Source organism: Octodon degus, unplaced genomic scaffold (genome assembly GCF_000260255.1).
Source record: "Octodon degus isolate 3935 unplaced genomic scaffold, OctDeg1.0 scaffold00197, whole genome shotgun sequence".
In the NCBI taxonomy this organism is placed as follows: Eukaryota; Metazoa; Chordata; class Mammalia; order Rodentia; family Octodontidae; genus Octodon; species Octodon degus.
This window is the reverse complement of record NW_004524773.1, coordinates 2,648,211-2,662,125: the sequence shown is the minus strand read 5'-3', so window position 1 is coordinate 2,662,125 and position 13,915 is coordinate 2,648,211. Positions and strand designations below refer to the sequence as shown.

The 13,915-nt window shown below is 45.5% G+C and overlaps 1 protein-coding gene and 1 pseudogene across 1 annotated transcript in view; one reads left to right on the top strand and one right to left on the bottom strand.

The window, feature by feature from the left end:
- The first annotated feature begins 1,828 nt into the window (after nt 1–1,828).
- Nucleotides 1,829–3,477, top strand: LOC101566255 (annotated as a pseudogene).
- Nucleotides 3,478–9,124: 5,647 nt separating this feature from the next.
- Znf112 (zinc finger protein 112) overlaps nt 9,125–13,915 on the bottom strand; it is a 51,689-nt gene continuing 46,898 nt past the window's right edge. The window contains 2 exon segments of the mRNA XM_012517628.2: nt 9,125–10,443; nt 10,445–12,228. Of these exon segments, the coding sequence (XP_012373082.2) occupies nt 10,237–10,443; nt 10,445–12,228 (1,991 nt within the window). The 3' untranslated portion in view covers nt 9,125–10,236.

Below are 13,915 nucleotides of genomic sequence, written 5' to 3'. Positions count from 1 at the left end.
CCAAAGCCACATGTAGTCACAGGGGCAGACGTCTAGCATTGGTGATTAACTCATGGTCCATTGCTGGGACTGTGGATGCGAGTGCTACACCTGCCTCGGGGAAGATGACCTGAACGCAGCACAAGGACGGGAGAGAGGCTGGCTAGCGCTGGGGCAGTCACTGATCCTCCCTTCTTGCTCTTGCTGTTTTGCTGTTTTCCAGTGTCATGAACTGCTGCCCTCTGCCCTGTGCTACCCTCTCTTCCAGCCAGCCAAGTGTGAACTGAAACCTCCACAAACTGTGAGCTAAATAAACCTTTCTTTCTTTAATTTTGGGCATCAGGTATTTTGTCCCAGCAATGAGAGAAAAGTAACTGGGACAGCAGCTGAGCTCAGGGGGTCGAGGCGTCATCTCGTGGACCACTGTGAGGACAGAGGCAATGGTGCTGTCTTGGTTAGTTTTCTCTCATTGCTGAGACAACATACCAGATGTGCAGAATTAAGGAAGGAAAGGTTTACTCAGCTCACAGTTTGTGGAGGTTTCAGTCCATATTTAGTTGCTCAAGGCGGAGGGCAACAGTTCATGGTCACAGAAAACAGAAAGCAAAACACCCCATTGAGATTCAATCAACCTAACATTTGTGGGATGGTCTGGGTAGCATAGACTGAATATCCTTTATCTAAAATGCTTGGGAGGGGCCAGGGAGACGGCTCAGTGGAATGAGCACTTGCCTGGCAAGTGCAAGGGCCTGAGTTCAATCCCTGGTTGCACCAAAAAAAAAAAAAAAAAAAAGATTTTTGCAGTTTGATCCTGGTTTCTCTTCAGCTTCACTTTTGGAGCAGTAATAAACCAAAGTGTTTAATTTTACCAGCCTGGCATAGTGGTGCATGCCTGCAACTCAGCACTTGGAAAGCTGAGTCAGGAGGATTACCTCAAGTTCAAGGCCAGCCTGGGCTACATAGCAAGACCCAGCCTCAAAACCAAACAAAAATAATACTAAAATATTTATCTTATCATTCCAAGACTTTCTTTGTAGAGTATATCATCAATTGTATTTAATATATGTTTTGTTCTCTGTAAGGAGGTCTTTTGTAAAAGAAATAGATGGAATGTGAAAAAAAAACCCTGGATTTTAATTCTATAAACCATGATGAGAAAAGACCAGGCATAAGAGGGGACCCTCGTACTGCATTCTGGATATGGAATTGAGGTGTTAGGTGCTGAGTCCACAGGGGCAGGGGCAGCTCAGCTCAGAGCATGGACCACGTGGGTGAGCACCCCGCCCCCATGGCAGCTGCCCTTTCCAATGGCCCTTCTAGGTGCTGGGCTTCACAGATTCTACCTGAGTGCTGGGGCTGCACTAGGGATCTTTCCTGCATGGCTGCCTGTGAAATGATTCTTGCCATGGGGAGACAGGAGGATCAGTAGGAAGCTGAGGCATGAGAGTTCTCCATTTACACTCAGATTGGGCAATTCAGCAAGACTCTGCCTTGCAACATAAAAAGGGCTGGAGATGTAGCTCAGCGCAAAGCTGCCGGGCACAGTCCTCAGTACTGCAAAACAAACAGTAAGTGACGCATCAAACAGCAGAGTGGTGTGGCCTCAAGCAGGGTCCCTGCCTGCTTGTTAACAGATGTAGTGACAGCTAGGGAAGCACAGCTGCCCTGCCACCTGTGCTCCGCTGCAGCCATGGTTTGTTGTATTTGTCAGCGCTGCTGCAGATTCCCACCAGCTGCAGAACTAGAAATCTGAGCCTTCCCCTTGGTCCAGTCAAAGTTAACTGCCTGGATTTTCCAGGTTTCAGCCTAGATTTCCAGCGTGGTCTCTTCCTTCAGCCCGTTCATGATCATGGCGACAGCAGAGGTGTTGAACATTGGCAAAAAGCTCTATGAGGGAAAAACAAAAGAAGTCTATGAGTTGCTAGACAGCCCAGGGAAAGTCCTGCTGCAGTCCAAGGACCAGATCACAGATGGAAATGCAGCCAGAAAGAATCACCTGGAAGGGAAAGCCGCCATCTCCAACAAGATTACCAGTTGTGTTTTCCAGTTGTTACAGGAAGCAGGTATCAAAACTGCTTTCACAGGGCTGGTGAGATGGCTCAGTGGTCTAAAGCACCTACTTGGAACAAGCTTAGCAAAGTGAAGGGACCGCGGTTCAATCCCCCAGCACCACATGTCAGCCAGCCCCGCCCCCTGGTGGGCTGAGCTGGCCACACACACACACACACACACACACACACACACACACACAAATAAATTTAAAAAAAAAAAACTGCTTTCACCAAAAAAATGTGGAGAGACAGCTTTCATTGCACCCCAGTGTGAAATGATTCCAATTGAATGGGTTTGCAGAAGAATAGCAACTGGTTCTTTTCTCAAAAGAAATCCTGGCGTCAAGGAAGGATTTAAGTTTTACCCATCTAAAGTCGAGCTATTTTTCAAGGATGATGCTAATAATGATCCACGGTGGTCTGAAGAACAGCTAATTGCTGCAAAATTTTGCTTTGCTGGGCTTGTTATAGGCCAAACTGAAGTGGATGTCATGAGTCATGCTACACAAGCCATTTTTTAAATACTGGAGAAATCCTGGTTGCCCCAGAACTGTACACTGGTTGATATGAAGATTGAATTTGGTGTTGATGTGACTATCAAAGAAATTGTTCTTGCTGATGTTATTGATAATGATTCCTGGAGACTCTGGCCATCAGGAGATTGAAGCCAGCAGAAAGGTAAACAGTCTTACTGAGACCTCAAGGAAGTAACCCCTGAAGGGCTTCAGATGGTAAAGAAGAACTTTGAATGGGTTGCAGAGAGAGTACAGCTGCTTTTGAAATCAGAAAGCCAGTGCAGGGTTGTAGTGTTGATAGGCTCGACTTCTGATGTTGGTCACTGTGAAAAAATCAAGAAGCCTTGTGGAAATTATGGGATTCCTTGTGAACTTCGAGTAACATCTGCCCATAAAGGCCCAGATGAAACTCTGAGGATTAAAGCTGAGTATAAAGGGGATGGCATTCCAACTGTGTTCATGGCAGTGGCGGGCAGAAGCAATGGCTTAGGCCCAGTGATGTCTGGTAACACTGCATATCCAGTTATCAGCTGTCCTCCCCTCACATCAGACTGGGGAGCTCAGGACGTGTGGTCTTCTCTGAGACTACCCAGTGGTCTCGGCTGTTCAACCATACTTTCTCCAGAAGGATCAGCTCAATTTGCTGCTCAGATATTTGGATTAAACAACCACTTGGTACGGGCCAAGCTGCGAGCAAGCATCCATGTTGAATACATGGATTTCCTTGAAACAGGCTGACAAGAAAATCAGAGAATCCAACTTCTAAGAATGTCATTTCAGCCGGGGAGAAGACTCAGTGGAATAAGCACTTCCCTGGCAAGCACAAGGGCCTGAATTCAATCCCTGATTCTAAAAAAAAAAAGAGAATGTCATTTCATTGGGTTGGGGGGTCCTATACATTCCCAGTTTGGCTGCTGAAAAATAAGCAAAATTTTTAAAAAATGATTCTTGGTCAGAGAAAACAAATAAAATAATGCATAAATGCTTCTCTAGATATTAAAAAAAAAAAGTTAACTGCCTGGATTGTGCGCCATGTGCCTTGTGGGTGGGGCATGCATTCATATTGCCTGGGTAAGTGCAAAGGAAGTGACTCGTGGCTGACCCACCGGCACGTGGCACACACTCCAGCTGCCCCGGGCAGGTGGCAGTGCCCTGCGAAGATGCTTGCGGTCTGTGAGCTACACCAGGAGGCGGTGTGGGGGCAGGGACTGAGATGCCCTGCAAAGGGGTTGTTTCGGATGTGCGCTCAGCGCAGGTTGCCTCATTGCCATCCTGACTCATCTTCCCAGGCAAAGGAGGCACCAGGGACCCTTGGCTGGAGACAGGTGCCACAATGTGAATGGAAAGGGAGGGGGACAGCAACTTCCCTGCCCTGCCCATGCACACAAGGAGGCCGAGCAATGGACTTGATGGCTCCAAAGCTTGAAAGGCCTGGGTAACTCGAGAGGCTTAAGGAGCACCACTGCTTGCTAGTGTGCTGAGGCCTTGGGCTCAAGCCCAGAGCCACAAAACCGCGGGTCTGGTCACTGTTATTCTTCTGACGTGGGCCAAGAATACTCAGGTCACTTTAGATCTCATAGCAAGAGGCTGCTGCCTACGGACAGCGCCACCTGGGACCGTGAGCAGTTTTGTATACAAGTGAGGAACTAAAGGAGAAGAAATGGTAACAGCTTTTGTAACTAAGGTGGTGCACAAAGAATGCAGCAAGACTTCGGACAAGAAGTAATCGCAGTAAGGGCTGGGACTATAGCTCAGCAGCACAGCGCCTACCTGGCAATCGGGAGGTCCTGAGTTCGAGCCTGGTATCAAAAAAAGAGAAGTGACTGCAGTTCCGGAGAGGCTGCTGTAGGCCTGGCTGCAGCCTGGACACTAGAGGCAGCACCGCCTCTCCCCTCCCTCCTGTCCCTGCGGCTGCTGGAAGGCTCACGCTCTGGGATTCTTACCAGAAGAGAAGCTGGGCAATGAAGTCTTAGGCGGCTAGGACCCTAGGGAGGACAGGGAAAAGCAGAACTAGAGTGTTCTGGAAAAGCAGACATACTATGGGTGTGCATGTGTGTGAGGGGGGGAATGGGAAAGAGATATTTATATAACGATACTACATAAAATTATTGTACATTTATTTTTTGGGTTTTATTATTATTGTAGATTTATTTATTTTAAATTTATTGTGTGTGTGTGTGTGTGTGGCCAGCTCAGCCCACCAGGGGGCGGGGCTGGCTGGCATGTGGTGCTGGGGGATTGAACGGTCCCTGTGCTTTGCTAAGCTTGTTCCAAGTAGGTGCTTTAGCCCACTGAGCCATCTCACCAGCCCCATTATTGTAGATTTAGATGAACAAATTAAATTTCCATTATTTGACCCAGTTGGAAATCCAGAATTCACTAAACAGGATTTACACAACAGCAAAAAATTAAAAGGGCTTCTGTACCTCTATGGCATGCATTGCAAATTCAGAATGATTTAAAATTCACCGGTATTTCTCAGTCAGTGCTCCTTGCCCCGTGATATCCCAGGGTGGGCACTGACACACTGATACAATAAATGAAGTTGTCTTTGGCTCTTGTAAACTGCTTGACTAAAAGGGGACCCTATGAACTGGGCGCATGACTCACAGGCAGAGTGCTTGCAAAGCCTTCTGTTTGAGCCCTGGCTCCACAAAAATACAAGAAAGTAAAAGGGAACCTCTGTATCCCCAGTTCAAATAGTTAACGTGGTCCTGTGGAAGTTCAAATAGGGCCTCCAAGGACTAAAATTTGCATAAAATTTTATTTATTTTATGTATTTGGTACAGGGTCTACAGGGTGTTCAGGGTCTCACTATGTAGATCAATCTCGTAGTGATCCTACTGTTTTCAGCCTCCCAAGTGCTGCGATTACAGATGCACGCTACCACGCCCAGTCTCAATCACCGTTTCAGTGTCCCCCAGGGGCAAGGTTGGCACGGCTGGGGATCAAACCCAGGCCACTGAGCTCTGCCTCTTAAACCGGCACTTCAGTCCGCTGAGCTATCTGGCCAGCCCTACATAAAACTTTAAAGACTGATTATTCCATTCCTTTTCCATTTAGGAACCCAATTTTGTCTCTTCTTAAACCTGGAAAAAGGGGACTGGGGAGATAGCTCAGTAGAGTAAGGGCTTGCTTGGCAAGCACAAGGTCCTGAGTTCAATCCCCAGTACAGAAAAAAAAAACACCAAAACCCTGGAAAAAAATAAAATGCTGCAGTCCTATCTGCTAAGTCCCTCATACCTGTTAACAGAACCTCCCCCTCCCCAGCCATTATACTTCAGTTTTTAGTTACCCAGGTAACAGTTCCTGTTCCAGTTCTGGTTGTCTGTTAGAAACAGCTGGCCCCTGGGATGCACACCGTATAAGCCAATCCCACTGACAAGCCATTCTGCCTCTGTACTTCCTGTTTATCTCATAGAAGTCCTAAACCACCAGCGGTCAGGGCCTGATATTCTGGGAGTGATCCTGATCTGTGCCTGTCTATGTAAGTAAATCTGCCTCCAAAGCCTGGGCACTGTCTCAGTGTTTCTGCTTGCCACTGTGTACTCAAGACCAGATACTATTAAAGTTGCTAGCCATACCCAGTCCACAGCAGGTCGCTGTCCAGCTGTCACAGCTTTGGTGGAAGTAGTCTCTTCAGTGCCTATGTCAACAGCCTCCCAGCCAAACTTCAGTTTATTTCCAGGGGAACGCAACATACCTTACCTCAGACAGCTGCCCTTGAATGAAGTCTTGGGCCAGAAGACCTGAACGTCATCTGCTTTTCCCCAGGAGCACTAGTATGACATCACATTGACATCCTCCGCTAGGGAGGTTTGCTTTACACCAGTCCAACATCTTGTAGTCCTGCTGAGGTTCTGGCAACCAGATTGTCCTCTGTTATGAATTTTACTTAGTCCTATGGATGCTGTTCCTCATAAACCAGCCCACCTTAAATGGGGTTCCCTCTAATAATGGGCTATAAAATGTGTCCAAATTAAAATCATCAGTAGAGGGGCCAGGGAGATGGCTCAGTAGAATAAGTAAGCAATCCACCACATTATTAGTAATACCCACACCAGGTTAGGGTCGGATGACTTAAAACTCTTTGTACAACATCCCCTCACACACAAAGATGCCACTCACCTCTACACATACCTCACCAGACTCTGTGCTCTCCACCACTCTACTTGTCCTCTTGTCCCAAGGAAGGGAAAAGCTGAAGCATGATTTATTGTTGATATCAATGTTCTTAGCTCACTTCACACTTGCAGCGCCACTACGCCACTGTCAGAGACCTCGCAGAGCTTCAGGTCTGTGCGCTCGGCTGATGCATGTGAATGGAAAACCTAGTCATGGGTTGGCCTGTGAGGGCCCCTTAACTTCCGCATTCCTTTTTTTCATCATTTTGAAAACACTGATCAGAGTAACTGGTACATTACTTTTTCAAAGGCTCTTCTATCATCACCTCCAAGTTTCCTTAATGTGTTGAAAACCATCACAGGGCTGGTTGTGCTGACCACATTTCCAGCTCCTGCAGACACGGGCTCTAATATCTGAATGTGTATATACACCAGGGCCAAGTTCGACCCTTCATCGAAGGCACCCATCCAGTTGTTCAAGCTGAGGTCTTTCCTATTGTCTTCTCTCCTTTGTTAAGGGCCAGCCTGTTGTCACTTTGTTAGCTGAATTCACTTACTATTTCCTCTAATTAAAGTTCTTTTTTTTAAAAAAAAAAAAATGTAGGGGCTGGGGGAATAGCCCAGGGGCCTAAGCGCCTGCCTGGCAAATGCAAGGTCCCAAGTTTAATCTCTGGTACCGCAAAAAAAAAAAAAAAAAAAAAAAAAAAAAAAAAAGTTATACCTTAGACACACTTTGTTCTAGACCATCAGCTGCCAGGCCTGAGTCCTTTGGGTGGGCTTCCTGCTACCCCTCCCACAGGAGCCCTCTTTTCTGCTCATGCAGAAATAGCAGCTGGCCAATCCAGACCTTGCTCCACCCCACCTTCTGTATCAAGCCTAGAGCTCAGGCCAACCATGAGGCCAGCCCTGCACCTCAGAGCCCAATTGTGTATCTGAACAAGCCCACGCTGAGTGTGCGCGTCCTGCCTTGCTTGTTGTTCCCAACAGAAACCACAATAACCACAGTGTGGTAGGATTTCTGCCTACCATCCCATCCCACAGCTGACCCTGAAGCTGCATGCTGGCCTCTCCCTCAGTGGGCCTCCCCTCGCTCTTGGAACTGTAATAAACTGTTCAGCAGCAGTGGGCTCCTGGTCTACTTGCCAGAGTCGTTATTCCATTACTATGCTGTTTTAAAACGTGATGTCACACAGATTTCAATCTGTACAACTCGTTTTCACTTAAACAGTTACCTTGAAACTAATCCTGAGGCAGCAAATCCAAGTTATGGAATAGCCTCCAAAAAAACTAGCCTGTACTCTTTCAAAAATGGCTATTTTGGGCTGGTGAGATAGCTCAGAGGTCTAAAGCACCTGCTTAGGCAAGCATGCAGGGACTGAGGTTAGATCCCCAGCACCACACGCCTTATGAGTCTCGCCCCCAGGGTGGGCTGAGCAGGCCACCAAAAAAAAAAAAAAAACTATTTTGGCTGGGGAGATAGCTCGGCGGTCTAAGCGCCTGCCTGGCAAGCGTAAGGACCTGGGTTTGATCCCAAATACTGCATGCTATGATAGCCCCTGAACCCTGGGCATACTGGGCTGGCCACTGAAACTGAGCATGGTGGCGCACGCCTATAATCCCAGCACTGGGGTGGCTGAGACAAAAGGATCACGAGTCTGAGCTGCGTTGCAAGACCCTAATAAATAAATAAATGATTTTAAAAAAACTTTAAATGCCTACTTGGACGTGCCGGCCTGGCCCCCTCAGCCCACTGAGGCTGCAACTGAGACAGGGCATAGTGTCATGCCTGTAATTCCAGCGTTTGGAAGGCTGAAAACTGGAGAATCGCTACAAGTCTAATCTGTGTAGTGAGCCCTGTACTAAATACTTTGTGTGTGGCCAGCTCAGCCCACCAGGGGGCGGGGCTGGCTGGCATGTGGTGCTGGGGGATTGAACCGCGGTCCCTGTGCTTTGCTAAGCTTGTTCTAAATAGGTGCTTTAGACCACTGAGCCATCTCACCAGCCCCGAAATACATTTTTTAAAAAAGGCTATTTTATGAAAGACAGAAACATTGCTGGACCCATCCAGATCAAGGACTAAAAAACTGGAAATCTAAATGCAGGGTATAATACAGCTCAGGTTGGATCTTGAAACAGAAAATGCTGTAAGTACATCCTGGGACAACCACATAACCTGAACAACTGCAGATTAGGAAAGATCTTTGGTGACATGCGAATTCCAAGGTCGGAGTAGAAACGTCCACAGCACTTCTGCCTTCAGCACACCTCGGCGTTCAGCTCCCAGGCCTTGACTCCAGAACTGTAAGAAATCAGTTTCTGTTCTGTATGAATTACCCAATCTTGGGGATTTTGTTGCAGCCCCACAAAACAGACTGACACAGTCAAGTTTTTCTTAGAGAAACTAGATGAAGAACTACACACAGAAGAGGAATCTGACTGAAGCTTGAGTGAAGAAACCAATTAACAAGAACTAAGTTTACTAAGAAACTCATCAGGAACCACTTTTAACATTTTCAGTTACAATAAAACCATACCTTAATGAATCAGGGCATCCAAATTCTAATATAAAATGTAGTGTAATGTTAATAAAAAAGTGCTTTTCAGTTCATAAAGTACAAACAATACTAAAAATTACACTATACACAACCGATACACTGTACAAAGTACTGAGTCTGTGATAGGTGGGAAACATTTGCAAGTCTTTTGTCCAAATTTTACTACTGTGGATGGCAGTACTTTTTATGCCTATTTCCTGAATCTGTCACTAAGGCGACTTTCAGGATTCCTTCCAAATATAAATCAGTAAGTATAAGGTAGGAAACCGACTAGCGTCTTTATATATTGATCTTAGTTATAGGGATTTTCTCCACTTTCTTCAGAAACTGCTGGGCCCTACTGTGAGCCGAGCGCAGCTCTGCACAGCAGAGACACTGAGAAGAACCTCCCTAGGGGAGTGACACTTCTGTTGACATCAGTGCTGTCAATCATATTTTTGTTAAAGTCCTACCCAGAATCTTCATTTATAAGGCCCCTCTCCTGGTATTTTTTTTTTTTTTTCGAAAATAGCTTTTGTTTAATAACTTTCACTGCAGAGAAAATTATTCAACAAATTCATATCAAAGTTCAAGTATTAGTTCAATGTCCCGTATTTGATTCCATGTTCTTCACAGGAAGGTCTTCTGGGACAGAATATGCTCCTATACAGCTGAGACATTTAAGGTGGATTGATTTCCTTACCATTTCTCCACTGCAAGTTCTGGTGTAATCCCACATAGCAAGTCAGTCTTCCTTGTAATGGGTCAAGTGCAGCCTCAATCCCTTTTCCCTGCCAGTCTCCTGGTACATTTTGGCAAATGTTAAGTTTCTTCTATTGTATCACATCCTGAGACTGGTGACAGTCTGGAAATCTGATATAAACACTGACCACATTTATAGAACAAATAAGTTTCACGTTAAATCTGACACTTGTCAGGAATTACTCTGAGTCATGAAAGCACAGCATTTAAGGAGCTTCTGAATTCTGAAGTCATCCCATAGTCAACCAGGGCCTTCTAAAGGAGACAAAGGCTACTTCATAGCTCGAATTCTACAGGTTCCCTCCAGTGTGGACCCTCTGATGGTAGACGAGATGCGACCTCTGACTGAAGCCCTTGCAGCAGATGTCACATATGTAAGGCCTCTCTCCAGTGTGGACCCTCTGATGTGTGTGGAAATGTGAAGCCTGACTGAAGCCCTTCCCACACTGCTGACACGTGTAGGGCTTCTCTCCAGTGTGGACCCTCTGATGAGCACTGAGACCTGCACTCCAACTGAATTCTTTCCCACACTCCTCGCACTTAAATGGCTTCTCACCAGTGTGGATGATTTGGTGGACTTGAAGATTTGACCTCTGGCTGAAGGCCTTACCACATGTACCACATTTATAGGGTTTCTCACCAGTATGGACTCTCTGGTGGGCTTGAAGGTGTGAAGCCTGGCTAAACCTCTTCTGGCATGCATCACATTTGAATGGTTTTTCCCCAGTGTGGACACTCTGATGAGCTTGAAGGTTTGAGGCCTGACTGAAACCCTTACCACACTCCTCACACTTATAGGGTTTCTCTCCTGTGTGGACTCTCTGATGATTGTGGAGATTCAAGCTCCAATTGAAGCGCTTCCCACACACTTCACATTTGTACGGCTTTTCTCCAGTGTGTACTCTCTGATGGGCTTGAAAATAGGAACTCTGGCTGAAGCCTTTACCACACACATTGCATCGAAATGGTTTCTCTCCTGTGTGGACCCTCTGATGGCTCTGGAAACTAGAGGCAGAACTAAAACCCTTCCCACACTCTTCACATTTATATGGTTTTTCTCCCGTGTGCACTCGTTGATGGCTATGAAGATTAAAGCTCAAACTGAAGCACTTCCCACACTCACCACACTTGTACGGTTTTTCTTCAGTGTGGACTCTCTGATGGGTATGAAGATTCGAGCTACAACTGAAGCGTTTGCCACAATCACCGCATTTGTATGGCTTCTCTCCAGTGTGGATTCTTTCATGAGCCTGAAGATGGGATCTCTGAGTGAAGCCCTTCCCACACACCTCACACTTATAAGGTTTCTCCCCAGTGTGAACTCTGCAGTGAATGTTAAGGTCGGTGCTTCGACTGAAGCCCTTTCCACAACTGTCACACCTGTAGGGCTTCTCTCCTGTGTGAATAGGCAAATGAGCATACAGATGTGAGCTCTGATTGAAGCTCTTACCACACTCAGGGCACGTGTAGGGCTTCTCCCCTGTGTGGACTCTCTGATGAGTTTGCAGATTAGAGCTCTGACTGAAACCTTTGCCACATTCATGACACCAGTAGCGCTTCTTCCCTATGTGAACATTTCGTGGGATAGGAAGACTATAACTGGCGTTCTCCTCAGACCTACTGCACAAGGGGGACGCCTTTCCCAAGTGCACCTGCTGATGAAGTTCAAGACCAGAGCTGTCTCTGAAAGCCGCTTCACACTCACCACACTGGTACATTCTCTGTCCCGGGTAAGCACAATGTTTGCCAGGTGGGGACACCCTTAGGGTATCCCTCCCACCAGCGCTGTTGCCATCAGCTGCCTCCATTTTGTGCACTACAGAATCATCACGGCAGTGGGAAATGCAACTTAAAATGTCAACACATGGAACCAAGATACAGAATTTGCTTTTTGTCTGAGCTGGCTGACAACTTTTCTCATAGCTCTGTGTCTCACTGAGATATATTTTACTCCAGGGACTCTGAACTCTTTCAGTTGGAAATTCTTGATTTTCAGTAACATCGGAATGATCCTCTAGAAGAGTCAGAAGACAGGTGTCCTCTACAGATGCCTGACAAGATTCTTCTGCTCCCAGACGGCAGGAGGAACCATACTGCTTGGGGACCCAAGAACTCAATCCCTGAATATTTATGATGGAGTCTTGACTTTGGGTTACTTTGTTTAGAAGATGTCTTTTGATTTGCCAACGTGAAAGCTCTCCCAGTGAAAGGCATCTCAACCCCACTTCACAAAGAATCTCCATCTTGTCTTGATTCCTGTTTTCTGAAAGGAAAAAAAAAAAAAGGAATCGGACCATGTATAAAGCTCACTGACACAGCACCTGGCCTGGGAAGCAAAAGGTCTTGAATTCAATTCCTGGTACCAAAAACCAAACCAAAAAAAGACAAAACATAAGAAATTAAAGACAGAAAGTCTGGCCTGGAACTTGCTGCAATCTTCCTGCCTCAGCCTACCAAGTACTGGGATTACAGGCATGTGCCATCTTGCCCAGCTAAACTCTATTTTAAAACAGACACAGTATAAGAAGATTCCAGAGATGCTTTGAACAGGTAAAGGCATTTTCATAGCTTTAGATAGCTTAGTGTAGACATTAGATGAGGCCACTTTTTCCAACTTAAATTTTGGAATTTATTTTACCCTCTGACAAAAGAAATAATAGTCTTAGTAGGCTAGAAATTAACTTGAGGCATGACTAGGCAAAGGCAGAAGCAGAAAGAGAATTAAGATCTGCTTTTTTAAAAATGATTAAAATATTAGGTACATGTACAAATCTGCCAAAATGAAACCCATCACTCTGTATAGCCAGTATGTACTAACAAAAAATGTGTAAAGAAAAAATATCTTTAAGTATTTGGTGTTATTTGGTAGCCTGTTTCCTTATTTGTTTGTTTGGAAGTATAGGGTCACATTTTAATTCCGGAATTTTACAGTTCAGCATTAATATCATCACATGTATACAAATGGTATAAAACAAGTACAGTGGTATTTTAATGATAAAATAAACATCTGTTTTATGGGGAAAAAAAAAGACAGAAAGTGACATCAGCAACGATGTAACTAGGAAGCTTAAAGTCTTTATTTCCCTTTAGAAATATTAAAAAAAAAAAAAAAAAAGTGAGGCCTCCAGGTCTTCTCTGAGCATGTGTACTGCTGAGCCTGTAGTGCTTCTCTCCACTGTTCAGCCTATTCAGCTACTTTTCGTGGTCTTGGTGTGGTGTGGGATAAGGGCACCAGGGCCCAGCTCCCTCCCTCACCCTGGAGGGAGCAGGGAACACCTTACTTGTATTACTGTAACTGGTGTGCGTGGGGTTACATGAACTCACAGCCAGGATGAGAAGACCCACTAGACAGCAAGAGTGGGTACCACTCAGCAAACAGCAGAGGGGCCGCACACCTGCAGTGTCCCAGGGAAAGAGTAAGTTTGGAGATGGAATGAACACCAAAAGCCCCGAGAAGCCAGGGTCTAACTGAGAAATTAACACCTTTAGAAGCATCTACATGTAAGAGAAAGATGGAAAAACAAACACCTAGAGCAGGCAAGACACACGACCAGGAAATACTGGAGATCTTAGCTCTCACCTGGGCAGATCCCATATTTCAAAACATACTTTATCAGTCAGTGCAGGTCCTTCCTAAAGCAGGAAGGAGAAGACTGGGAAAAGTGGGCTTTTTTCAAATGCCTAATCATTAACAAAAGTTCCAAAGAAACTTGGAAAGAAAACTCAAGAGTGCAAAATAAAATCTCCAAAACCAACCTAAAGGAGCACTGGCCTCTGACTTAAATGACAATGATTTAAGAATTACTTTAAATGCTCAATGAGGTACAGAATACTGATGACCAAATAAAATGACAAAACTATTAACAGAGATAGAAAATAGAAAACTTATTAAAGCAAAAATTCGGACACTGAAAAATACAATAAAAATTGAAAAGCTGAAGCAGAAAATT